The sequence below is a fragment of the Balaenoptera acutorostrata genome, chromosome 3 (assembly GCF_949987535.1).
Source record: "Balaenoptera acutorostrata chromosome 3, mBalAcu1.1, whole genome shotgun sequence".
NCBI lineage: Eukaryota > Metazoa > Chordata > Mammalia > Artiodactyla > Balaenopteridae > Balaenoptera > Balaenoptera acutorostrata.
This window is the reverse complement of record NC_080066.1, coordinates 130,392,275-130,420,230: the sequence shown is the minus strand read 5'-3', so window position 1 is coordinate 130,420,230 and position 27,956 is coordinate 130,392,275. Positions and strand designations below refer to the sequence as shown.

Here is a 27,956-nt window from a genome sequence, read left to right as displayed (position 1 = left end):
TAAAATAAGTAAAATCATATTGGGTGAAAATTTTAGAAATGCCATTCTTTTGACAGCAGAGGACATATAATTGTCATAAAAGAAAATATGATTGTGAAGATACTCAACAATTCTTTTTTTTAGGACACGGATTTATCAAGAAACATTCCTGGCAAAGTGAAAGTGTCTGCACCCAATCTTCTGAATGTAAAAAGAAAATAGCTGAAATGAAATCCTAAAATATTTGAGAAGAGTCAATTTTATATAGCCTTTTGGAAGTTCAGAGATGAAAACATCATGTAACAAGACTTCCGCATTTAAAAATGAACTAAACGTTGCCTTGTATTCGCCAAAAGGACTTATTGTTGTTGTTTTTTTTCCAGTTTTATAGAGAGGAAACAGCGTCTATGATAGGATTTCCTAAAATACCTGTGGACAGCTAAATGCTAATTAATTGTATACATCTGTAGTTATCCTCCTACATTTTCTTGAAATTTGGGAGGTTAATATTAAGTATTCATTTCATGCTGTAAAGAAATGGAATAGTGAAGTGGCTCAACTGCTTAGACTATTGACTTGGTAGTTTACTGTATATAACGTATATCATCTATTACAGGCCAATCACAAGTTTTTTTCCTGGTGGTGGTGGGGATTGGGGGTGGTTAAATTTAGGATTAAGTCTTGAAAACCCTAAGCAGTGAAAGAGTAGACTTTCTTCTGCCTTTACCCATATTAGACCAGATTTTAAATACAAATCAGTCAATCATTTCCATGACTGACTCAGCTTAAGAGATAACACCTAGAAGAAATTGGTGTTGATAATTTCCATGCATTTATACACCTTTACTTTTCATCTTAATTTCTTCCTTGTAATCTCATTCAGCTCTGTACCAATTTATTTTCCACTTCTAGTAATTATCAGTAGCATGTTACAGAGTATCTTAACCTATAATATCATAAGTGCACTTTTAGGCTTACCACTAAAGACTCCTGACCAGCTTTCTTCTTCTGTCTGTCTGTCTCCTAACAGAATGGAGAATAAAGTCATACATTATTTCCATTCCTTATGAGCTACAAAACTGTTACTTTTAAAATAATTAATTAGATAACAGCTGCCTAGAGTCAACATGAGCACGTGCCCCAGCCCCTATGCCGAAGCATTAAGGTCAAAAAGTACTAAACAGCTGTTGGTCCTTCCAAGGTTTCTTTTACCTGCTTAACCTTATCGAGAATATTTTTCCTTTTGAAGTTACTGTTAAAAACAAAAAGCTTTACGTAGCCTAGTGTTGTAAATACAACATAATAGACTACTGTGCCATTTAAAAAACATCTGAAATATTCATGTCTTTAAAAAATAACTTCACCATTTTGATAATGGTAAGGATAATTAGTATAATGTTTCTACAGGTATATATCCTGATGTTACCAAATAGGAAATATAATAACCATTTTTTGGGGTAAAAAGCCCAAGTATTAACTTACTTTTGTTTTAATAGAAGACAGTTACTGGTGTTAAATACATTTATTGTAAACTTTAGACACAAAAATAGGTTCTCTAGGCCATTCACATGCACACTAAAACTAAAAAGCTGCAAACTACAACAATGCACATAATTATATAAACAATGTCACTCTGATGTTTACAGAATTGCTGTCCATGCAAGTGATCAGAGGCACTGTCTATGAAGCCTTAAGATCCAGAAGTGTTGTTACTACCGAACCTCTGATTAACACTGTGAAGTAAGTGTTTTGGAAGGCAGTTCCACGAGCTGGCTAACATTTCTTTAAAGCAAATGACTGCTTCTAAGCTTAGCCTGAAAGTGGACAAAGAAAGAGAAAAATAATTTCACTTTACGGTTTAGAAGTACATTCACTTGAAGAACTACCAAAAAAGAAAAAACACTTTAAAGATTTTCATAGGAACTGGATAGTTTTATCAGTGAAGGCTTGCTATTGCCCTTAAATTATCCATAAATCTGTTTTTTCAAGAGCACTAATTTGAAGTGTTTAAGAAACACAATTTAAAGTAAGTACCAAGTAAAAAGTTACTTACCTTACAAGAGATTTTGGTTGAACTGAAAATATAAGTATTTCATTACTGTGTGCCTGAAAAACAGACATGAAGGATATATTAAAAGTACTTCACAAGAAAGCTTCAGCAATATTATGAAGTGTCCTTTAATAAAGGGTAGTGTACTTACAGCCCTGTGATGGACGAGAAGGTTATTGGCACACCCACCAAACACAATGACTTCTCCTTCATCACTGGCACAAGCTGTATGCCATAATCTACATTTAAAACAAAAACCTGAGTTTGAAGTCACCCTGAACACCAAACTGATCATTTATACTACAGAATAGAGATGATGAAATAAAGACTAAAGATCTTTAGTGCAGCCCAAAACATAATGGTGAGATGCAGTTATCTCAAGGAAACGTAGCAAAAGCTAGAAAAATCAATGTCTGTTTTATCTGGATGTTACCATTTTATCTTTCTGGTCCATTCCTAATTTATGCAATGAGGAATCTGAACTGACCTGTTCTCTAGGTTTTTGTTAGCAATAAAAGTCTTACGGGGGATTAGTGGTATATGCCCTCTGCTTCTTTTCCTCTTTTCATAGGCAGGGCCGGTTGGCCTCACACAAAACATCTGAGGGATGCTGACTCTGCCTGAGGGAACAAAGTATCTTCAGGCCTGATAACTCTATGGAAAGAATATTTGTGCCAAATGACATCTTAGCGGCATAACTGTACTTAGGTCAGAGGTGTGGGGAAAAATGCAGGCTGACATTATCCAAATGTGCTTTGAACACCAACTTTGACTGCATCATTTCCTTTAGCGGTCTTTGTAACAATTCTTTTCGAGATTAACAAGAAAAATAACTATCAGTGTTTTAATAGGCTCTTTTTGGATGATTTGACTTCTTGATCTTTGTTATACAGCACAACTGCAAATCTGATTTAAAGTTCTTGATTCTCCCCCCTGCCCCTCCCCCCCACTGCCATAAACATTCTTTAGGGTTTTGAAATTCTCTCCTTTCCAGTTCCTTTTTGTTTTTTTAATGAAAAACCTAGAAACAGTTCAACTCACTTGACTAAAGAGCTTGAGTATAAATTTTAACAATGTCAGTAATTTTATGATGAAGCAAAAATCAAAATCCAGCCCTATTTTTCACGGATGATAAAAAAGAAAGCGCTGATACTAGGATAACATTGGTTTTCTCTTCTTCCAAAAGCTATGATGTTAAACCTTAGTGAATGCTAGGGTTCTTATAATAAGAATGATGAACTGAATGCAGCCAATCAAATTTCCTCAATCATTACCAGTCTTGTACATCTCTATGGACCTCATTCATTCAGCACAAGAATTAGCTTTTAAATAGTTCATACCTTGGTTTTTCAGTATAGGGATGATTAAACTGTATCCATTCGTTTTTACTGATGCAGTAAGTCCAAGCATCACCTGATTGAAGCAAAGAAAAAGAGCTATGAAGTATGTTATTCTGTTAACGTGACATTGATATTTAAAGAGCATAGCTTTAGTAAGAACAGTAATAAATCAGATTTTGAGTAGATACAGAAAGTATATTTCCTTTTTTTTCCTGCAATTAATTAACCAAGTAAGCCCTTTGCATGTTACAGCCCTTTAGCAGGGCAAAGTGTTCCAGGTCATTTTTTTACTGGACCAATGGATGTGTCATATGAAAACAATTATAGGTATGTTATAGGATCAAAATTAATAGCAAACCTTCTAACCAACCCTATAGCCCTCTGATAAATTTAAAATACTGATTTTTTTCAGCTATTCATATATTACTTATGAATGATATATAATAACTTTTAATGTTTTTAAAGTACTTACTTAGTGGCTGTTTATCAGTGGTAAATCCTCCAAAGAGAAAGAGATGATCTGAAGAAACTGGTGTTAGTGAGTGCCAAGATCGGCCAACTGGGCATATGCCTTGTGGAATTCTGAAAATAATAGCTAAGTTACAATATCTACATTTAAAAGCCGCTACTGTATTTAATGCAGAGAAATACTAAAGAAGTTTTCTTTAAAAATTTATATGGAATTTTGAAAAGAGACTTTAAAAAGGCTTCTTGGTATTAACTACATGCTTTAGAATGGACTACTTTCTTTGAAGGAAGAGTCAACTTTAGATCTTTTCAGTAAACACTGAGCACATGCTATGTGCCAGGCATAGTTATGGGAACTGAAAATTTTAAAATTCCTTCTTTAAGGATTTAGTGATTATGTTTACTTAAATTCGTAGTTACAGAAAATGTAAGCAAGTACATTATATACTAATAATAGAGTAAGGGAAAAATCCATTGAAATTTCTTTGAAAAACTTTCTAAATAATTATCTAAAATGATACCTACAATTCATTCCACTCCCATGTATCCAGATTAAGATAGTGAAGATCATTCATTCTAGCATCCTAGAAAAGGATAATTAACTAGTTATCATTTTGAGTAATTCAAAAGCAAATCATTGAAACTGTTTTATATACTCACTCGATATCTGCCTCCAAACACAAAGCCTTTGTTTCCAACAGTTGCACAGGCATGGGCAGCACGAGGTGAAGGTGCTTTACCCTAGTAAAGTCATAAAAGCAATTTAATAAATAAGTGAACGTTTTGTAAATACCAGAAAGAGTCTACTCTGGATGTGGGATAAGAACGTGCAAGACACTTGAGCTTTTAAGCTGAAGTGCAAACTTACAGTAGACAGCAGTACTGAAGGCTGACTAGCAAACTGGGAGTTTCTGAGTTACATTACTGAAGGGGATAGTTAATACAATAGAATGCTTGCTTGCTTTACTTTTATCTTTTAAAACAAAAGCTAGCATATTATATGACATCTGTGTCAGAGGAAAAAGAAATCTAATATTTGAGTAACTTAAAATTCCAATCCAGCACTAGGTCATTTATTTAATTACAAACAATACCACTTTAACAGCTATTAGATAATAGATGCTGGGCTAGTCTATACATTCATTAAACTTTTTTGAGTTTTAGATTCCTTGGAGAATAACGAACTGTCAATTTTACACCACCTGCCAACTCTCCTTCTCGTCTAAGCAGCCTTGCTTTAATAATTCATTATTCTTCAGTAACTCACAGTAGTTATAGGCTGGCTCCAGACAAATGTTTCAGTGTCTAAAATATGTACATGATCATTCCATCCTCTTGGATGACTTGAATTCTACAGAAAATAAATAAGAATCTGAGTTATTTTACAAGTAATGCTTGTAAAATCATATAGCCTTTGTCTGGTTTATTAACAGAGCAAAATGAACAAAGCTAATAGCAAACAAAGTGTATTATTTCAACAGACTAAGTAGGCCATATGCAAATACGAAACTTCATTTACCCAAAAAGATGTTTCATCAAATTCAAAAGTTCCCAATACTTTATCTTCAGGTAAATATCCATACCCTCCAAAAAATATTAACCTGTTTGATAAAAAACCAAGACATTAAAAAGTCAAACATCCACAGGATACAAGAGATTTTTTTTTTCATTTTGTCTTATCCATGAGTTGAGAAGGCACACTTGAGTATATAAAACTACTTATTCAAATAATAATGGCTAATATGGTTAACATTTATGTCTTAGGTGCTTTACCATCAATTCACTTAATCCTCATAGGCGCTCGAAGGCGTGTTCTACTGTTACAATGGTTATTGGTTAATGATACTTGGATGGCAAAGCACTTTCCACATAAAAACCCAAACCTATAGTGCTGCTAACTCACTTGTTTTTATATACCCAGACACCGAGTTTGTCCTTTGATGATGGAGGAATTCCTTGGCAGTCAATTCTTTCCCAGTGTAATACTCGGTCTGTAGACCTTGAATCCAGCATGTAGAACTGTCAGAAGCAATGATTTCAGTTAGATTTGGTTACATGAAAGAAATTCAACCTTGGCATTTAATTTTATTGCATTCATGCTAGTAAGAATGTCATCTAATTCAGTACTACTAAAAGTGTAACTGCAGACTGGCTGCTAGTCTGCAAAGTGTTACTGGTCTGAGTCTAGATAAGAAATTTCTGCCAGAATGTAAATTACCTAAGTCACTGTGTACCCTGTTTAGTTCAGCTTATTTTTTTCCCATACCACACTTTTTTGATGAAGGAATAGAACGCGTGTTGATTTACATTCTTGGCCTTAGATAGGCACTTTGAGTTGTACTGATCTAATTTACGGGTATCAGGATGGTATTACCAAAAAATCAGACTTAGTAATTCATCTTCAAATTCAATTTAACAAACATGTCTTAAGTGCCTACTTAACTGTAGGAGCTAAGGATAAATCTGAAAAGATTAAGTATTCGTCTGTCTTTCACATCCAGGTATTTAAATAAATCTTTTTTTTTTTTTTTTTTTACTTAGACTCCTAAAGCTTCCTTTCCTCAACTCTAGTCAGTTAACTACTACCATTTCTCTGACCACTCCCCTAAAGCCACAGCTTCTCTTTTTCCCAAGCTTCCTCATGTTGTGTCAAACTTAGTTTTCTCCCCCTTGGCCCTGAAAAATACATGGCTCAACTACAGCCTACAGTAGCGCCTCACAAAACCTTTTAGGCATGGAACCCTTTCTTCAAACAAAATCTTTAGCAAAAGCCTAAATATAAAAATAAGGGCCTGAAGAAATGGCTCCTCTGTTTACAGCATACCCAACAGGAATCTGGGTTCATTGTGACAAGAGGCACAAAACTTGTGGCCTTCCTATGAGCAAATACCCAACACATGTCCCCCTGCACCTCCACGTGGCTGCTAGGCAGGACCAGTGGGACAGGGCTCAATACTGGAAGAAAAGCTACAGTATTTAGCGGGGAAGTTTGCCACCTAGAGCCTGTCAGGTCCACTCATGCATGGGCCATGAATGGTCTTACAGACATAAAGGCTTTGAACCTCTCTTTTCAAGGAAAAAGAAAAGAAAAATAGATTCCAATTATGCCATCTGGAAAAGGCAAAACTATGGAGACAATAAAAAGATCGATGGTTGCCAGAAGTTTGGGGGGAGAAGAGATGAATACACGGAGTACAGAAATTTTTATGAGCAGTGAAATACTTCATATGACATTATAATGATGGATATATCTCATTATATTTGTCCAGACCCACAGAACGTGCAACACTATTCACTTAATTAAAGTGAACCCTAAGGTGAACTGTGAATGAATAAATAAATTAGATAAAAATAAAAGTGGAGCTACACTTGTTAAAGTGGAGGAGGAAGGGGCAGTCTGGAGCCTGCCCAACACCATATGCTTCTCTCACACGTGTCCCAAGGCATCTCAAAGAAATCCCTAGAGTTCCTAGAAGCGCAGTTTGAAATTTGAAACCACTTCAGCCACATGCTCATCTACAGCAAATCACTTGGCATGTCCATGAACAAGATATTTGCTTATACCTCTGCATCTTGGTACCTACATCTTGGCTACCCCTTCCAATTGTATGATTCTATTCAAGCATCACCTCTTCAGTGAAAACTTCATTTTTCTGTTCCTCTGTCCTACCAAACACAATGGTAAGGATTCTTTTTCAGTTTCAATAATTTTTACTGAGCCATTACTACGAGCTGACTCTGTGTTTCTCTTTATGATATGCTACTGAAATCGTTTACTTATATGTGTCCCTTCTAGAATGTGAGCTCCTAGAGGCGGGGACGGTGTCATTCATCTCTGTCTCCATGTCTAAGCAAGTGCTCAGCATTAAGGTGCTTACTAAGTTGCCAAATAAATGAATTTTTAAGAGTCTATATCACATGCACCTTTCTGACTGCATCTGTCTCTTACTGGCTGGAGAGAAAAACTGATACCTTTTTCCTATTTGGTAAAGATGCAGACTAAGGCTGAACAACAGTATCTTACGGTGCCATGTTATAGGAATGTTAGTATATAAAATCTGTCAGTGTTAATTTCTCCTTATGGCTTTTTGAGTTGTGGCCTGTTAAATTTTACCCTGCCCCCCCCTTAACTGCATCTGTTTTCATTTAGTTTACTAATATTCATCTAATACTCCAGGGTTCTGAAAGAACAAGTAGCTGCAAAGAACACAAAGAAAAACAACCTAGGAAGTTACTGCACACACCTTACCAACCAAAGCTGATTTTACAGAAGGCCCAGGTAAATACCGGCTGGTAGACAAAAATACTAAAATGCACATTCATACCATAATCAAGTACATGTATTTTTTAACTGGAACAAGAATAAGTATGGGCTAACCTTAGAAATCTGAAGTTGTCTGAAAAAGAACAAAGTTGCCTTAAACCATAATCCTTAGAAACACTAACCTTATTCGTATTGCCTCTTGAATGGTGTCCTCCAAACAAGTACAGCACCCTGTCTACACACACAGCACAGCTTCCTGACATAGAAGGAGGAACATCACCCTCAGTGTTAATTTTTTTCCTAAGGGGGAAAAAACTGAATGTAAATACATTTCCCAAAAAGGAAGAAATGCAAAAATCTATTCATTCTTCTAATTCTATTCCCACAATAAAAGAAAAAATAAGCGGGCTGAGTAGCTATGTCGAGGGTCTCTTCTAGCTCTAAAGTTACTTAAAAGAATTGAACTCATCCCTTTCACCCATTCCACAGGCTGTGCCAGCAGGTACTACACATGGCAGCATGGGAGGTTCTGAAAGCCTACGTGTCGTTTTATTATTCTAGGAGCAAACCATCTTACATTTCTCAAACTAAATTGTTTGCTTTTCTACTTACTTGGCCATAAATGATGGTTTTTTGTTTTTGAGTGGGCCAAGAACCCAAAAGAAAAAAAACTTCAGTATCTCAGTCCTGACAGATTAATAGGTGTTTTTAATTCAGTCACCTTTTAGCCATTCAAACGAATCTGTTTCGGACCTTATGTAATACTCCCAACACTCAGGTAGTGCCTACTATAGGCCAATCTCTCCTCTGAGTGCTCTTTACATGTTTTAACTCATTCTGAATCTAAAAGTGAATCTGAATCAAAAAGCTAGTAATTCTAAGATTCAGAATATTAATACGACGCTCAAGGTCTTTTGCTCAGAATATCACTTCATCTATGCTAACTAAGCTTTAAGTTTTTTATTTGTTTTTGGCTGTGCCATGCGACACACAGGATTTTAATTCCCGAACCAGGGATCCAACCCGTGCCCCCGGCAGTGGAAGTACAGAGTCCTAACCACCGGACCGTCAAGGAATTCCCAAGCTTTGCTTTGATAGGCTTAATTTGTAAAATTCCTTATGGGGCTGAATTGTTAAAAGAAAATATTAGAATTTCCATATTAAAGGAATACTATTATAAATGTCCAATTCTCTAGAAAAAGATCATCAAACAGCTAGATTAACACTGACTGGCTATGTGCAAAAATAATCCTGGTTTATTTTTAGTTGACCTTTTAAATCAAGTGGAACTACTATTCTCCTAGTTCTGAGATCTCTAATATGCTAAAGTATGTAATGCACAAAGTTTTCACAAAGCAAACCATGGGGAAAACTATAAGTCCCTAAACACGGCCAACCCAGTATTTTGAAAATCACATTAATTCTGCTAAGAACATACTCGAGTAATACTGGTATGAAACTGGCAAAAGGTCCTTTCAGAATATCCACAGTTTGTATGCAAATTTAAGTTAATTTTGTTTTTTAGGCAAAACGTACTATTTCAAAGGGATTTGCATAGAAATTTTAATATTAGAGCTCATTAAAATAGAATACTACCTTTATTTCTAGCAGATACAATCTGGAAATTCTTTTCTCATTCAAGATAGCACACAACAAAGACAACATCTTGAAAAAAAAAAATATATGGAACTTTTATTATATTTCCATTCCAGGATTTGAAGCCTCTACCTCTTTAATATTACTATAATACTTGACACAGCTCTGAATAGAAATTTCTTCAAGGTCATAAAAGCATCTAGTAATTACTGAACTACTAAAGAAATGCAAAAGCATCTAAGCTTAGCAGCTAAGCTAAACTAGCAGAACACTGTTTTCAGAATATATAGATAGCTTAGCATCTTTAATTAAAGTATTTTTATTCATTAGTGTGGGTTTTACAGAATATGTTTTTGTTTGCAACCTTTTTTGGATTTTTTTATTCCCCCTCATAATATCCACAGTTACCATCTTCCAGTCTCCATATTGTAGATCCAGAGTTCTTCTCTAGGCAGATAAAAGTCATATAATCCTCTGACTTGATTACTCTAAGAAAAAACAAAGAAACAAAAAAAAATTGCAAATATAAAAAATAATTTGTATTCTAAAGAGGCACTATTGTATATTTTATATATGTTGTATACATATTGTATATCTTATTTGAGATACTGAGAGTTATGAAAAGTTAAATAGGTTATAACAGTTCTATCAAATGCACAATCCTCCCAGCACCATGCCACATACTCAAGGTAATGCTTAATATAGACAAATTTTTGATACAGCAGTTGTAATGGTGCAGGAAGTTAAGAGATCTTCAGGTAATCTCTAAGGCCACTTTATCCTGAATAGTCCATGCACCAAATCTCACTTGCATGACTTCATGGGAGATTACCTGTGCCATGGTCAGCACGCTAAAGAAAGGTCTGCCTTGAACGTACCTGATCCTTGGGGCTTCCCTCATGGCGCAGTTGTTTTACGAGTCCGCCTGCCAATGCAGGGGACATGGGTTCGATCCCTGGTCCAGGAAGATCCCACATGCCGTGGAGCAGCTAAGCCCGTGTGCCACAACTACTGAGCCTGCGCTCTAGAGCCCGCGAGCGACAACTAAAGCCCGCGTGCCTAAAGCCCGTGCTCCGCAACAAGAGAAGCCCGTGCACTGTAACAAAGAGTAGTGCCCGCTCGCCGCAACTAGAGAAAGCCCACGCGCAGCAACGAAGACCCAATGCAGCCAAAAATAAATAAATAAAATAGATAAATTAGAAAAAAAAAAAAAGTACCTGATCACTAACAGGTGATGTAGAGTATTCTAGCCATTCTCCCCTTTCACCCATCCATTCTCCACCAAGAAGCAGAGAGGGCAGAACTGAAAATATTAAGTCCTTGTGCAAAATTTTGTTCCTTGTTCTGATCCAGTTCCCTTCAGGTAACAGACTGAGCTTACCATATGCCAGAACTAGCTAAGTGCTGTCCATGGAGTGCTTTATTTAATCGTCACAACCACCGTAACAAATAGCTGGCACAGGTTTTTCAGAGAGGAAGGTAATTTGCCCAAGGCTGCTTAGCAAGGAATGGTGGAACCAGAATTCCCGCCTCCTTTCCCTGCATTTCCAGCTTCAGCCACTGCCTGAGCTCTCCAGCCTTTGAACCACCCTGGCCACTTTCTGAACAATGTCGATATACAGTAAACTGTTGCAGTTCACTGAAATGGGTGTCAGAGTCTTACAAGCTTGAGTATTACAGAGAATAGAACAGCTGGCCATGTAAACATTTCTCTTTCCACTCCACCACTTAGGAAAGGAAAGGCTGGAAGCAAGATAGCAGGCTGACCTGGAATACATCAGGCTGGTGGGAGGAGGAAAACTGACTTCTGTGTAGGAAGCTAAGGTTTATTGCCATCAAAACAATCTCCAAGGGCTGCCTGTTTGTGGTACTCTTAGGGTTCTAGCCAAAATGGGGAGGATGGCCTGTTTTGGAACCACCAACTTACTTCATTGATCATGCTTCTCCACCTGGCCTCAGCCCTAGGCATCCAGGCCCTCCACAAATCAGCTTCAGAAATCTTCCACCCTGACAACCCTCCTTCTGCCCACCTTCCTTCTTTGTGAAAAGTCCCATTCCCTCAACACTGCTGAGTTTTACAAATAGAATTACGAATAAAGTAGTTTAGGCTGAAGACTAACAGGTTTACTTTTCTCCAAGGGAATTACTTACGTTTTAATTAAGGTCACCACATACTGGCCACCTTCCTCCTACCAAATACTCTCCTCTGAACACATTCATTGGAGGCTGGGGGAAACGTTCCAGATTAATTAGGATTGGCAAAAAGGAACCAAATGAAGTAATCAGGAAAGCTTTATCCCATCTATCTTTTGAGAGTCATCTCAAAGACGGTCAACTATGATCAATTGTACCATAAGCTAAAATCTACTACCAGAATCAAGAAGTGCTTCCAAGTCATGGAAGGTACAGGTGTAGCGGACTAGATTTCAAGCAAATGGGGATGGGGGGAGATCATTTTTAAAACCAAAAGAGACTAAAAAGAATATTTTCGGTAGGAATAGATCAGAACCACCCCAGCAAATGAAAATAAGACGATTCTAGAATGTGGAGTGCTACTGGGAACCTCTAAAAGCAAAGGGCAGAACTAGTGAGAAGGTTTAAATAGGAGACACTTGGGTAGGATTTCCAGACAGAGGAAAAGAGAAGAAATGCAAGTAAATGCTCTAAACTGGTAACTAATCATATTGTTCACGAGTAGGGGTCAAAGAGCCGCACTCTGTAGTTAAAAGTTGTTCCTGTTGATTTTTTTGGTTACTTCTAGAGCTTTTCCATTAATTTTCTTAATAGGGATTTCTTGTGAAAAACATCCTTTCTCAGCTGAAACCAAAAGGAAAATAGCCCTAAAGCGTTCCAATAACACTGGGATGTAGCTGGGACACCTGAACAGGCGGGAAGGTTCAATAAGACGATTCCTGCGGCCTTTGGGAATTCCGAGGCATTTTCCTACACTGCCGTCTCCCCATAAGTGGGCCACGGTATCAGTGGGCCACCTGAGCCCGGCTCCACAGGGTAATGTGCTCCTAGGTAGACCTGATAAAGGATAAGAGTGATCTCACACACCGTTACCTTATACACCCCCAACCCTTTTAAATAAAACACGTTTCGCGGTCCTGCACCGCCCGCCGTGCCCTCCCCAGATAACGCTCGGATGTCAAACAGAGCGCGCTGGGCGGCCGCGAGCAGCGCGGGGCGGGGAGCGGGCTTTGTAAGCAGAAGGCGGGCGTGACAACAGACCAGGAGGCTTGGGACGGTAGGGAGACCCGTGGGAAGATTCCCACACTCGCGGAGGACAAGGGACCAATGGGCGGAGTCGCGACGTTGGGGCGCGGGAGGCGATCGGGTCGGCCACTCTGGTCCTCCCGCCGGCCCGCCGCCCCCGACCCAGTAACAGCCGAGCGACGCCCGCCGCGGCCCGGCCACCCACTGACCTTGTAGCCGCCCCAGACGAACATGTGGCGCCCGTCGCTGACGGCTACGTGGCCGCTGCGCTCAGCGGGGCAGGCGAGCTCCGCGGACTCGTAGCCCTCATAGGCCGGCCCCGGGAGCTCGTCCTCCCGCAGGTCCTCGTAGCCATCGGCCATCTTGAGGCTGCACTTCGGCTCACCGACAATCCCCGCACCCGCGACGGAGGAAAAGACAAAGGAAAAGGAAGGAGACGCACGGTGGCGCGAGGCGAGGCGGCGGCGGCGAAAGGCACGGCTTTAGGGCCGCTCCCCGCCGCCCGCGCTCGCGTCCTCCCGGCCCGCCTCACCGAGGACGGCCTCTCGCCGGCTGGCGGGGGTCGCGGGCGGGGGGCGGCGAGGGCTCAGAGCCGGGAGCAGGACGGGCAGGGGTCCGCCTCGGGCCGGTACCTGCTTCCAGCCCTTCCGCCCCACCTCCAGCTCGCTTCTCGCCGCAGACTGCCTTTGTTTACGCCGAGGCAGGAACCGCCCGTTCCGCTGACGCCGCCCGCCCAGCTCCGGAAGCGCGGCCGACGCTCAGCTCCCCCAGCGCCGGGTCGTCCCGCCGCCTTCTCCCGGACGGCCCGGCTCCGGGCCGCCCCGCCCTCTTCTTCGCCTGCCGAAGTCTGGGCGCAGAAGCTGGAGGCACTTCCACGCACACTCCGCGCCTCCCTTCACTACAAGGATATGCTGAATTAGCCAGATTCTCGCAAAAAATGTTTCTTCCCAGAAGGCCTTGTTTGATTGAGGGATGTTCTCAAAGGGTTCACAGCCGGGAAAGGGGTAGCAAATTGCTTAACTAGTAAGTTTCTGGTCTCAGGGTCTCCAGAGTCAGTGCCCTGTCTTCCCGAGGACATGGGGTGGTGGTGGCTCCTCTCCTCTCCTCTCCCAGGTGGTCCCAGCCCTATTGCTGGGCGGCTTCCCGGCGGAGGTGCCGCTGGGTGCGCGTGGCATCTCTGGGATTGCGTGCCACCCCGACTGTGCCTGCAGAGAGGTTCACGACATCTCCTCTCGATAAGGTCTTTTGGTTCAGCTGAAATCTTAATTTACTGTTGCATCCTCCACCCAGTTTGGAAAACTGCTCAAAAAGTGTCTCAGAAACCTTCACCACCGAAGCCTTCAGGGAGGAAAATGAATCTTGTTCACACAGATACTGTTTCCGCTTACAATTAATATGATACTTTTCAGAAACCTTCACCACCCAAGCCTTCAGGGAGGAAAATGAATCCTTTTCACACAGATACTGTTTTCGCTTACATTTATATATGATACTTTTCAATTAGGTCAAGAGAAAATTAAGAATCATTCTAATCTAAATTTGATTCCTCACCTGTAAAACGGGGTTAGACTCGACTGCATCTTAAATGCCTAATCTAACGGTGCCTCTACAATTGGATGTATTTGGTGAGAGGAGTGTGCTTTATTATCCTCTCCCTCCCCCATCTTCACGCCAGACCATTATGTAGAATACTTCAAACAACAACATCAAAAGGCTTTTCTCACTAAAATTTTCGGAGTATGTAATTTCTTCCCTAGCCACTGCCCCTGTGTTTACAACTTATCAAAATTTGCGGGGTGGGTAAAAACAGTACTGAGAAATTTATAACAGTGAGTGCGTATATTAGAGAAGAAGAAAGATCTAAAATAAATCACCTAAGTTTACATCTTGGAAAACTAGAAAAAGAGGAACGAATTAAATCCAAAATAAGAGGAAGAAAAATAATGAAATGATGAAAAGAAAGAAACCAATGAAACTGAAAACAGGAAATCAATAGAGAAAAGCAATAAAACCAAAAGATGGTCCTTTGAATAGATAATGAAGTCAATAAACCTCTAGCCAGGCTAACTAAGAAAAAAAGAAGACACAAATTACTAATATCAGAAATGAAACAGGGGACATCACTATAGATCCCATGGACATTAAAAAGATAATAAAGAAATATTATGAAGAACTCTATGCCTATATATTTGATAAACTAGATGAAATGGTCTGATTCCTTGAAAGACACAATCTGCCAAAACTCATATAAGAATAAATAGATAATCTGAACAGGCCTATATCTATTAAAGAAATTGAATCAATAACAGCCTTCCAAAACAAAAAGTAACAGGCCCAGATGGGTCCATGGATAAATTCTAACAAACATTTAAGGAAGAAATTATCTACAATCTCTTTGAGAAGACAGAAGCAGAGAGAATACTGCCTAACCCATTCTGAAACCAGTATTACCCTAATACCAAAACCAGACAAAGACATCACAAGAAAACAACAGACCAATATCTCTCATGAACATATATGCCAAAATCCTCAACAAAATATTAGCAAATCAAATCCAAAAAATTAAAAAAGAATTATATACCACAACCAAGTGGGACTTATCCCAGGTATACAAGGCTGATTCAACATGCAAAAATCAACCAGTGTGGGACTTCCCTGTGGCGCAGTGGTTGGGAATCTGCCTGCCAATGCAGGGGACACGGGTTGGAGCCCTGGTCCAGGAAGATCCCACGTGTCACAGAGCAGCTAAGCCCGTGCGCCACAACTGCTGAGCCTGTGCTCTAGAGCCCGCGAGCCACAACTACTGAGCCCACGTGCCCCAACTACTGAAGCTCGCATGCCTAGAGCCTGTGCTCCACAACAAGAGAAGCCACTGCAATGAGAAGCCCCTGCACCATGGCAAGGAGTGGCCCCCACTCACTGCAACTAGAGAAAAGCCCACACGCAGGAGCAAAGACCCAACGCAGCCAAAAATAAATAAATTAATTAATTAATTTTTAAAAAATCAACCAATGTAATCCACCGTATCAACAAGCTAAAGAAGAAAAATCACATGATTACATTAATAGATGAAGAAAAAGCATTTAACAATATCCAACACCTATTCATGATAACAGAAAAAAAAAAGCTCTCAGCAAACTAGGAATAGAGAGGAACTTCCTTAACTTGATAAGGAACATCTACAAAAAAACCTACAATTAATATTATCCTTGGGCTTCCCTGGTGGTGCAGTGGTTAAGAATCTGCCTGCCAATGCAGGGGACACAGGTTCAAGCCCTGGTCCGGGAAGATCCCACATGCCGTGAAGCAACTAAGCCCGTGTGCCACAACTACTGAGCCTGCGCTCTAGAGCCTGAGAGCCACAACTACTGAGCCCACGTGCCACAACTACTGAAGCCTGCACTCTGCAACAAGAGAAGCCACCACAACGAAAAGCCCACGTACTGCAACTAAGAGTAGCCCCCACTCGCTGCAACTAGAGAAAGCCCGCGCGCAGCAATGAAGACACAACACAGCCAAAAATAAATAAATTAAATAAATAAATTTTAAAATATATATTATCCTTAATGATGAGAAACTAGAGGCTTTCTTACTAAGATCAGGAACAAGGGAAGGATCCCCTCTCACCACAACTTTTCAACATCCTACTGGATGACCTAGCTAATGCAGTAAGACAAGAAGAGGAAACAAAAGGTTGGGAAGGAAGAAATAAAACCGCTTTTGTTCATGACAAATCATAGACACACAATTGTCTATATAGAAAATTGTAAAAAAGTTACTGTGGTACATTGAGACAATGGAATATTATTCAGTGCTAAAAAGAAATGAGCCATCTTTTCAAGCTATGAAAAGACATGGAGGAAACTTAAATGCATATCACTAATGAAATAAGCCAATCTGAAAAGGGTACATACTGTGTAATTCTAACTATATAACATTATGGAAAAGACAAAACTATGAAGACAATAAGATATCCATGGTTGCCAGGGTTTAGGGGGGAGGGAGGAATGAATGGGCAGAGCATGTAGGATTTTTAGGCAGTGCAACTAGTCTGTATGATACCATAAAGCAGCGGTCCCCAACCCCCGGGCCACAGACCAGTACCAGTCCGCACAGCAGGAGGTGAGTGGCTGGTGAGCGAGCCAAGCTTCATCTGCTGCTCCGCATCACTCACATTACCGCCTGAACCATCCCACCCCACCCCCCCATCTGTGGAAAAATTGTCTTCCACGAAACCAACTGGTCCCTGGTGCCAAAAAGGTTGGGGACCGCTGCAATAAAGGTAGATACATGTTACTACACATTTGTCTAAACCCATAAAATGTACACCACCAAGACTGAACTCTAATGTAAACTGTGGACCTCAGACGTGTCTTAGCTCAGGCAGCTATAACAAAATACCATAGACTGGATGGCTTAAACAACAGACATTTATTTCTCACAGTTCTAGAGGCTGGGAAGTCCAAGATCAAGGTGCTGACAGACTTGGTTCTTAATGAGAGCCCTCTTCCTGCCTTGCAGACGGGTGCCTTCTCATTGCATCTTCATGTGATAGAGACAGAGTAGGAGAGCTCTGGTCTCTTCTTCTTCTTATAAGTACACTAATCCCATCATGGGGTCCCCACCCTCATGACCTCATCTAAACCTAATTACCCCCCAAAGACACCACCTCCAAAAACCATCACATTGAGGATTAGGGTTTCAACATATGAATTTTGTGGGGATACAAACATTCAGTCCATTACTTGGGTGATTTTAAAAATGTTCTTGCTGCACCCACATGCTGGACCGTTTGAAAACTTCATCAAACTGGAAATTCATATAGAATCACATTAATACAATGAAAAAACAGGCACCAAAAAAAAGTGGGAATGGGGTACTATTTGTTTCTTAAAACTGTTTCTTTTCCTGTGAAGTGTTCTGAAATCAAAATTTTAATTTTTCAGACACTATGTACTACTCTGAAAATTATTCTATCTTAGTGAGTTTATTTTATTTCTCTCTCACACATACATACATATAAATAATGTATTGGTGAAAACATCACTTTGTTCCTGGGCTGACAGTATGAAGTTCTAAAGAATATTTTTAAGCTTCTATCAAAAGGCTAATAATTTTTTAAAAGGTGCTTATGCAAAGATACAATCTGTAAAAAATGTACACTAACTTTGATATGCCATTTACTATATCATTCTAAAAATGGTAATACCTCAAAAGAATCCTTCCTGACAACTGGAAGAATATCCTGATACACATAATAAAGATGGCCAGAAATTCTTTTTCCTTGAGAATCAGACTGGAAACCTATTTTGTGAACCACCTGAAAAAAAAAAAAAAAGTCAACCCTCTAGAGTCATCTTTCAAACAAAGAACCCGTAAGGGAGAGTTAAGAGAGAAAGTTATGAGGCTGATGTTGCCTTGGGTTCCTATACACTGCACAGGTCAACAACACAGAAGTTGATAGTAAACCATAAGTGCTAAGAAGTGAGGAATGAATACTGCTTGACTAGGGATCTTCAAAACTGGCTTTGCCAGCTCGCAGAATTTCTACATCTCCTAATAGCAGGGAAGCCCTGCTATAAGCCAAGTTTTGGAAATTGAAGATCAGATTAGAATTCCCTGCCACTCCTACTATGGGGCTACCTCAGGACATGTAACTTTTGGAAGCAGTACAATATATTAAGTCAAATAAGAAGAGTACCAGTTTTGTGTGCTATAAATAATATATAGATTTTCATTCTCTTGAAGCCTAAACGAAGCGTGTGTGTTTTGAGGGGGTTAACCTAACTTTTAGTGTTTAGGTAAACCATTTAAAAACAGCAGTGCTTCTCTAAGAGGCTAGAGAAGCCATTCACACAACCCAGAAGCCATTTTAAAAAGTGTTCATCCCACTCAGTGTCATCTATCACTGTCTAATATGTTTTGATATTTGTTCCTTATAGAATGCCGAATACTGAAGTTCATAGTAATGAAATAATTACTTCTAAGACCCATATTACCTATGAGATTCACTTTCTAAATCTGTTATTCAGCCTGAAAATAGTAAGAAAATATGAAAACTTACACTGAAATATTGTTTGCACAATCAATTCTGATGACTGGTTCACACTAACAAAACTAGGAAAATAGTAATTCTATATAGTTTGTATAATAAATAAAATGTAAACACAAAATATTTCAATACATAAATAGAAGCTTTGCACGTCTAAAATACAGTACATATATATAAAATATATCTCTACAATGTAGTGAGATCTATAAACTACTGTAATTTTCATTATAAATTATACATGCACTTCAATACAGAAATATATTTACTCCAACATTTTAAATTTCAGAGTCAACGTGTATGGTGGTATGGTAGACAGTAATTTTATATACCAAATTCTTAGTAATTCCTTGTTATTAGTAATTCAATGGATGGGTACAACTGTGATATGTGAACAACTTCTTAACCATGGCAAAAGTACTATTTAAAGAACATAAAGATAAATATTCATGTTCCATTTCTTTATAGGCAGTTAATACTGAAAAGAAATGGGAAGATAACATATTTTGAATATCCTGGGTCTTGAGCACCAACTCTGTAGAATGGTGTGGGCCAAAAGGAGGGGTTTCTAGAAAGGCAAATTACTAGGTTATCATCCCATTTCATAATTCACGGAAAAGTTACTTTAGAAGTATTCCCCCAAGGCAAAATGTATCTTCAGGTGTCTCTAAAGTTAATAACTATACTGCCTCTCAATATTTCAAAGCCTGTATGACAAATAAATCTCCACTTTAGACACTTTCAAACATGGTCTTTATATACATATAAAATGGGACAAACTAACAACTTAGAGGTAACAGAAAAACAATTGAAGACATTTATTCCCCTACTCAAAGGTGAGGAAGAATACTTTACTAGATAAGTGCTAAAAGGGTAGGAGTTCAATATTTAATCCCATAGCAGTGCTTGCCTATTTTATCATTTTGGCCAGCTGTATTAGTTATTTAAGGAGAAGTTCTTTAAATAACTGAGTCATTTAATGGGAAGCTTTATGTAATTTTAAAGTGACTTGAGAAAAATCTATTCTTTCTGAAAGTTGATATGAGGTGTTTTTATATATCTATCTATCTTTAGGTTGGGGAATCTCTAAAGTCCTTGGGGTAATTTCTTATTCTCCTCAAATTTGTATAATCTTTCCAGTAAAGAAGACACAGTGAGTTAAAGTCTCTTACAATTATACTTACTTTCAGAAAGTAGATTTTTTTTCTGCAGCTTATAAGGAAATTAATTTATGTTAATTTACAAATAAAATACAAATTAATCTGCCATTAACATCTTCTTCCTATATATCTCATGCCATACAATCAGTTTAACATATAATTTTTGTTTCAGATTTTATCTTCTAAATAAAGCCTCCAATCTGGGGGGTAAATATACAGTCTGATTAAAATGTTTAAACATATTAAATACATAGAGTATATCACAACTTAATTGCTACTGATCCACTGATACTTATTTTCTGTTTCTTCTTTTTGGGCTCTTTGTTCTTCTCGGTGATTAACTGCAGTCCAAAATGTTATTTTTTTGAGTACTTGTTGGAGAAGTTTAGGAGGTAATAAAGATATCTGACTTTCTAAAATTATAGCATTTTTACCAATGCAGTCAAGGCATGACCTGTAAACAAAACACAACAGAATTATTAGTTTTTGAACCTGAACTTATAAAATATTTATAGGTAAGTAATATAAAAAATAAAACTATAAAAATTTTACATGATTATGTACTCCCCTGGTATTGTTTGGAACATGACAGGATATATATTCTTTCCAGAGCACCACAGTAATTGTATATTTTTATAGCATGGGGACCATATCTGACCAAAATCCAGGTACAACTTACCATGCATAATGTTCTTTAAGTAAAAAAGATTCAGACTTAATTTTGAAGCAGGTTAGTCTGAAGCAGACCCCTTTTCACACATCCTTCCAGCCCAATAACAATTTACTCCTCTCTGCGAGCTGTCTTCTTCTTCCATCACCCCAAGATGCAGCACCTGGCGTCCATTTTATGCCCTGTGACCCGGCCCTCCCCGTACCCACTCCAGAAACGACTGCACTGGTCGGACTGACAGCCGCCCTGAGTCCCAGCCTCAAAGGCAGCCACGTGCAGTCTGTCTTTGCTCTTCCTCTCATTTCTATACTGGTTCATCTTCCCTATCACTGCTTATCTCCCCTTCCAAACCTCTCCTTTCTGCTTTTTGGAACGCCAGCTGTGTCTACAAACACCCCTGCTTCCTGTGACTTTCTGTCTTTGCTTTACGTGAAATCTAAGAAAATTGCTTTGTGTGCAGCCTTCTGGAGAAAAGAGGACAAATTTCCCCTCAGCTCTGTTTTCACAGTCAGGAGCCAATATTAGTCCGTATTCTCCTCGCTGCTCACTGCTGCTTCCAGGCTGCGATCATTTTGCCGTCGGGTGTCGCCATCTATTAACCTCCTGCTCATTCTCCCCCATCGCTGAGGATTTTGGCCCTGGACTCATCACAGTCTTGTCTCCTGACTGATTTTAGCATCTGTGTGGAAAACCCTTTTCACTCTTATGACCTTACTCAGGACAGTTCCACCTCGGAAATCTTAAACTTCCACATCCTCCTCTTGGACCATAAGCCTGTATCTTTTTCACTCTTACACCCCTTTACTCCTTTGACTCTTCCCGGTTCTCCAAATAATAAGACCCCTCCGGTGGCAACCTTCTTCCCTATCCGGCCTGTCCGCATGCACTTCATTCTCCTGCCAGCAGTTCTCACCTCCTTCTTCACTGTCCCTCTGTTACGCCATCCTGGCTAAACTCCAACCACGGATAAACTCAACCATCTCCTTTCTGCACTTGCAACCTGGCTTCTTAGTGCTGCTGGAGAAAACCGCATTTTGGTAGACGTGGCCCACTGCATATCGATTTTGTTCCATCTCCGCTGAGCCCTCCTGAGTGCTCGGCACTACGATGTTACACATCCTTCGGCAGCATTCCGCTCCCAGTCACCTCAGCAGCTACGTCACGTCATCATCACCCTTCTTAAGTTCATATCCTTACCCCTCCTCCTCCTTATCAGACGACCTCACCATCAGCCAAAACCTTCTCAGTGCCCTGCCCCCAACCAAGAAATTCAACTATTTTTTTTTAAATTTTTATTTATTTATTTATTTTTGGTTGTGTTGGGTCTTTGTTCCTGTGCGAGGGCTTTCTCTAGTTGTGGCAAGTGGGGGCCACTCTTCATCGCGGTGCGCGGGCCTCTCACTATCGCGGCCTCTCTTGTTGCGGAGCACAGGCTCCAGACGCGCAGGCTCAGTAGTTGTGGCTCACGGACCTAGTTGCTCCGTGGCATGTGGGATCTTCCCAGACCAGGGCTCGAACACATGTCCCCTGCACTGGCAGGCAGATTCTCAACCACTGCGCCACCAGGGAAGCCCCATCTATTTTTATAGCTATACTTCCTTCTTTCGCCATTATTATTATCCCCTCCTCCAGTCAAGGGATAATTCTATTACCTGTTTGCTAAAATCGACCTCCTCAAGAGCCTACTCCATTCATTTTCCCTTCATTTATTCTGTTTCCAACAACTGAGTCCCCGATGGCTTCTTCCCTGAGCACAGAAACAAATATGCTCACTCCTTCCCGGGTCGTGGCGCTCGTCCCCAGAAGTCATCCTGGCTTCCCCCTTTACCTTACCAATGTCTTAGTGTTGCCAAACTCCACGGCACTTGTCAATCCAGATGTTCCGCGACCTCCTTACAGTAAGCAGATGCTCCATCTTCAGTTCTCTCCTGCCTCAGTTTTCATGCTCCCGTTATCTCCTGCTTCACCATTAACTCTGGTCACTCTCTTGTGCCTCCTTGTCCTCTACCTTCACTTCAAATGTTATGAGTTCTTAATGCTCAGCTGTTGGCTCCACCCTTACTCTCAAAACTCTTCCTGGGCAGAGCTAACCCATACCCATTCACACCCCAGTGATTCTTAAATCTTTATGTCTAGCCTGGACCTTGCTCCATTTATTCAGTTAGTAACTATTTAATGGAAAGCTCCTTTGGAAGTCCCATAAGCACTTCAAGCTCAATATGCCCAAAACCAAGTTCATCATTTCTACCCCATCCCACCTGCAAACCCAATGCCTTCTCCATACTTTATCACTAATTCTTCCCTCTTCTTTCCCTTAGCGTCCATTCAACTACCAAGTCCATTCAGCCTGCTAAATATCTCTACCTCCCTCCCTTCTCCAGCCCCACTGCCACTTTCTAAATCAGACCCTCACTTTGTTCCTGATCAATGCAACAGTCTCTACTAACTTTCCTAACACAGTCACTTATCCCTCCAATTTCTCATCTACGCTGTTGCCAAAAAAATTTTATTCCTTATAATATGATCATCTTATTCCTCTGCTCCAAATTTTTCAATGCTTCCTGACCTCCTACAAGATAATGTAAACTCTTGTGCATGAGAGACACAGGTGTTAGATGACATACAGTTTCTGATTTCTTATCCAGCCTCATTTCTTACAATTCCTCACCTCATACTTATGTCCCAGGAATACTCAAGAATTCAGTTTCCAGAACACCATGCCCATATATATATATATATATATATATATATATATATATATATATAAAAGCATGTTAGTGTAAGATATATATATCTTGCACTAACACCTTTGCACTGCTTGTTCACAGCAAAGTCTTGTCTCAGACTCTTCTTCCTCTGCAAAGACTTCCCTAACCTTTGCTATCTTAACCAAGGGCTTTCTTCTCCAGTATTCTTATGAACTTTGTATATGTTCCTCTTAAAGCAATTTTATTTTTCTATAATAGTTATTTGAAAGCCTGCCTTCTATATTCTTAGCAATTTCAGGGAAAGGTCATGGCTTTTCATTTCATAGCACAGTGCCTTCCCATAGTAGGCACCCAAATATTATATTTATTGATCCCTGCATATCAAGAACTTGTAATCTACTTAAGGAAAGTGGTTATGTTCACAACAAAAGTTAAGTAACAATACAAGGCAGGATAAATCATTCCACCAGTTATTTCTAAACTTTGCACAATGGAATTACCTTCGGTACTTTCAAAATTCCCAAAGTACAGACCGTACCCCAGACCAATCAAATCACAATCTGTGGGGCTGGAACACAGGCATCAATATTTCTTGAAGTTCCCCATGAGATTCTGATGTCCAGACAAGTTTGGGAACCACAGCAGTTACAGAAGGAGTGGCTAAGAAAGACTTCAGGAATGTCCAGTTTGAGCTATGGTTTTCAAGTGGTTTAAGCTGTGGAACGTCTAGAAGTTATAGTACACTCCTTGACACAGAGCATGTAAGCTCCTCTCTCTCTGTCTCTCTCTCTTCCCCTCCCTCCCTCTGTCCCATGCCTTCACCCCTGTTATCTCTGCTGCATAAAATACCCACAAGTGTTCACTAGACAACTTCTTCTTCACTCAAAACCTTCCTCCTGACTCTCACAGGCAGAAATAGGGGCTTGCTCCACAATCCACCCACTAAACTTTGTATATATTCCTTTTAAATTAAAAGCATATCAGCTAATACACTGTAAGTCATACCACCAATTTAATAACAACTTTGGGGTTAAAAAAAGAAATTCTACTAAACTAAATTCATATATATGTGTGTCTATTATGAGACACACTCTGATTTCAGAAAAGTTAAAATATGAAAAAAGTCAGGCTTAGAATCAAGGAAATACAGTATGTTTAACATTCCTACATGAACTAAATTCAGTTTTACAAACAAAACAAAAATATGACTATACTGTATATTTTAATTTTTAAAAATTACATTGGTATATGGTTCATCATTACAAATTTTATTATACTCTTAGGAAGATGTAAACCTAAATTCAAGTAATAATCTACCTGAAAAATATTATAATGTTTCCCAAAAAGGAAGAAGAAATTATCATACATTAATAACATATATATTTTAAAGTAATGAATTTTCTTACCTGAGTAGTGAATAAGGCTGTGTTTGAAAGATCAATAAATCATTACAATGACCCTAATCAACATAAAAAAGAAGTTATCAAGACTTTTGATAAAAATAAAATATATTAATAATTGAATATTTTTATTTTATAAATGTAAAAGAAATTATGTAAAGCAGCAAATAAATCTCTAACTATTCACACACACATACACACACACACAAATATACACATACCTGCTAGCTACACAAACTTTAGATACGTGGTTACCATTTTTTCAGTGACCAAACTTCTACCTAACCACAGCCTATATAACTGCAAATTTTAAAATCAGAAACGTGTCTTCCCTTTAAGACAGTGGTTTCAAAATGAGAATAGTAGTGGTTTTCAAGTTTTTTGGTTTTTAAGCAGAACTTTTTTCTTCCAAATGACTCATTTTAAAATCTCTTTATTCTGTCCCCCTTTTCCAGGTGACAGATTCCCTGGGAATTCCTAATTTGAAAATCACAGATCCAGAAGATTTTTTGAATAATGACTCTCTCATCTAAAAGTTAATGTGGAGGAGTCAGCAGAAAATTTTTCTAATATTTTCAAATAGGTCTTTAGAATTTCATAATTTATGATCATGATTTTAATCAGAATTCATATTTTAATGATAAACTTTGTATCCTAAATAAAGATTTCTATGCCAAGAAAAAGAAGACAAACCACAAAAGTTGCTTTTTAAGTAAAGTTGTGGTTTTAATCTTTTATTGAAGCACTGAATTCTCAGCCAAAGAAAGTTCTAAAACTTTCACTACACACAACATTTAAGTTGGAGGCCTAATAACCTTAAAATAAACCAAATTCCCTGGAGAAAAGCCACCTTATCTCAGGGTTCACCACTCCATAGGAACAACTCTGGAGATAACTACGCCTGAAGAGGTGAAAGGGCACTGGGGCCCTCTGGTGGGCTCTGTCTCATTGTAGCCCATCCCTGACGGCTCAGCGCCTGCCATTCCCAAGTGTCCTATGCAACCCAGAGCGAGCAATCCTGAGCTCCTGGCCCATCATGTACAGAATATAAGTGTGGCCATCTCTCTGAATTTCCCAAGGTGCAAGGAGTGGAAGAACAATACTTTCCAAATGCTACTCGTTTATTCCTTTCACTTTATAGTTTTATCAGATTTTAAAATTAGAATGCTTTAAACTCAAATGTAAAACAGGGGTGAAGCAGTGGCAAAAGGCACATAAAATTTAAAAATACACTTTAAACATTCTAAAGTAGTTTCCTCTTGAGGGGAGAAGCTAGCATTGATAATGTTCTAGTTATCAAGTTAGGTAGCAAATTTCACAAGTACTTATTATTATACTTAGTAGTTCACATATACTTTATATATATTCTTTTTATGCACCAAGTATTGTGTACAAATATTTTAATTCAATAAAATTATCAACGCTCGGGACTACAGGGAGGGTCAAAGAGAAACGAAGAGTCATCCTTTAGAAGCTCTTCTTAATAATTTGACTAATGAAGTTAATAGACCTATTTTGATTTGTAAACCCCAAATATCCTGAAGAGCTTCACAAAAGCCACTCATTCTGAAGATTAATCGTGCAACAGTGTAACATTTCATGCCCTTCCATATTTTTCAATGTGGGAATATCAACAATCTTTTTGAACAGCCATTTAGTTTGAATAACACAATTACTCAGAGGAAATATTTAGATATGAAATGTTCTTACTGTATCCAAGGAAAGTAAATCATCTTTGCTCCCACCAAATACCATTATTTCATTTTCTTTTCCCAAACAGGCTGTGTGCCATAACCTATGATTGAAAATTATAAACAGTGAAATACTATCAAGGAAGAAACTGTACATTACATATAAACCAATTTTAAATTGCACACTCTAAAATTTAATCTGTTTCAAAAGGGGCATGATTGAACTTGAGCCTTTGTCATATCCTCAAAGGGGTTAGATTTTAAAGATTTCTCTAGAATTATTAGAGAATTAGATTCTAGGGTTCATTAAATCACATTGTTTCAATGAAAGAGAGGCCTCCCAATAACTCTTTCTTATTATATCCTCCGACCTTTTTCTAACCTCTTTATCTCATAGATATTATCATGAAATAAAACAATTTAAAAAAGAACTGATCAGCCTGTTGCAGAAACAGTTTTCTTATTGCTATCTGCCATGGTGCTGTTCTCATCATTTTGACTTCCTTCCCTGTTCTCTGGTCCCCACCACCGGACAAATCCAATTGGTCATTCTCTTTACATTTATATTGTCACACTACTTATCACCCTGGGTACAGAATACCACACACGTTCCTTATTTCTCTGTCTCTAATCTCTTCCAGCTACTTATAGCTGATAAATAATATTTTTCAAATATTTATTGTTTTTAACCATGGACATTTCCTGATCAGGAAGCATCTCTGCCACTTTTCTCAGCCTAAAATTTATGATCAATAGCTATTTTTTTTCCCATAAATTTTAATTCTTGCCTTTCCCCAAATGAACCCTCTATTTCAGCCAAGTCCATTTATTCCCTAAGAGAAAAGCTTGTACCACTTTCTAGGCTTTTGTTCATTCACCCTGCTTCTTGGGCTTAAAATGAGAAGTCTTTCTCTCAGAGCCTTAAAAACAGGCTCAAAATCCCCAGGAAGTGTTCCAAATACCACCCAAATTGGCTCTGTTACCCTCTCTGTTCAGCACGTTTCAACATTTATGTGCTTATTTTATAATCTCCTAACTCACATTTGAAGACAAATTGCTCTATATACTACTTCAATTGTTTGATGTAATTTGTCTCCTAACTCCCTACGAAGACTATATATAAGGTCCTTAAGGTCAAAAATGGCCCCAGTGGTGTAAAGCCGACTGTGCCTATCAACTCCATGTTCAATATCACATTGGCCATGGTGCAAATTAGCAAATGCTACAAACTAGGGCTTTTTTTTTTTTTTTTGGTTTGGTTTTTCCTGGAGAGCGGTTGTTAACTGTTTACCAGCACACCACTGGAATTTGGGTAATCTAATTTTATATTCTTAAAAATGCTTAATAGGTTGTTCTGCATCC

General features: G+C 38.9%; 3 protein-coding genes and 1 non-coding gene across 7 annotated transcripts in view; 2 read left to right on the top strand and 2 right to left on the bottom strand.

The window, feature by feature from the left end:
• Window positions 1-2,559, top strand: part of NEMF (nuclear export mediator factor) — a 57,398-nt gene extending 54,839 nt beyond the window's left edge. Inside the window, exon 33 of the mRNA XM_007192812.3 lies at window positions 124-2,559. Coding sequence (XP_007192874.2) covers window positions 124-201 — 78 coding nt within the window. The 3' untranslated portion in view covers window positions 202-2,559. The remainder of the gene's footprint in view (window positions 1-123) is intronic.
• On the bottom strand, window positions 1,487-13,650 carry KLHDC2 (kelch domain containing 2). 2 transcript variants are annotated; one of them, XM_057544744.1, is made up of 13 exons: window positions 13,126-13,650; window positions 10,106-10,185; window positions 8,284-8,401; window positions 5,741-5,856; window positions 5,357-5,438; window positions 5,105-5,188; window positions 4,498-4,578; window positions 4,363-4,421; window positions 3,842-3,951; window positions 3,370-3,442; window positions 2,181-2,268; window positions 2,033-2,085; window positions 1,487-1,793 (listed from the first exon to the last, which is right to left on the bottom strand). In XM_057544744.1, the coding sequence occupies exons 1-13, from the start codon at window positions 13,276-13,278 to the stop codon at window positions 1,670-1,672; spliced, it is 1,221 nt and encodes a 406-aa protein (XP_057400727.1). In that variant the 5' UTR covers window positions 13,279-13,650; the 3' UTR covers window positions 1,487-1,669. The 2 variants fall into 2 exon arrangements, with proteins under 2 accessions (XP_057400727.1, XP_057400728.1); XM_057544745.1 differs by lacking the exon at window positions 13,126-13,650 and adding an exon at window positions 10,576-13,077.
• Window positions 6,611-6,736, top strand: LOC114239228 (small nucleolar RNA SNORA11). Its single transcript, XR_003624411.1, has one exon. It is a non-coding gene; the product is annotated as a small nucleolar RNA SNORA11 (small nucleolar RNA).
• A 3,678-nt stretch (window positions 13,651-17,328) lies between the features above and the next one.
• The window catches only part of KLHDC1 (kelch domain containing 1), a 53,837-nt gene continuing 43,209 nt past the window's right edge, over window positions 17,329-27,956 (bottom strand). For 2 of the 3 annotated variants that reach the window (XM_057544175.1, XM_057544176.1), the window contains 3 exons: window positions 26,614-26,698; window positions 24,910-24,962; window positions 17,329-20,579 (listed from right to left, as the gene is read on the bottom strand). In XM_057544175.1, the coding sequence (XP_057400158.1) occupies window positions 20,393-20,579; window positions 24,910-24,962; window positions 26,614-26,698 (325 nt within the window). In that variant the 3' untranslated portion in view covers window positions 17,329-20,392. The remainder of the gene's footprint in view (window positions 20,580-24,909; window positions 24,963-26,613; window positions 26,699-27,956) is intronic. The other variant, XR_009007718.1, reaches the window with a different exon arrangement.

Excerpts from the sequence above, each read along its gene's own strand:
- KLHDC2 (XM_057544744.1), bottom strand. The coding sequence starts at position 13,278 with ATGGCCGATGGCTACGAGGACCTGCGGGAGGACGAGCTCCCGGGGCCG. Across the intron at positions 3,952-4,362 it reads ACATGGGAGTGGAATGAATT|AATTCCACAAGGCATATGCC; the intron begins GTAGGTATCATT and ends TATTATTTTCAG. Across the intron at positions 1,794-2,032 it reads CAACCAAAATCTCTTGTAAG|GCTAAGCTTAGAAGCAGTCA; the intron begins GTAAGTAACTTT and ends GTCCACTTTCAG.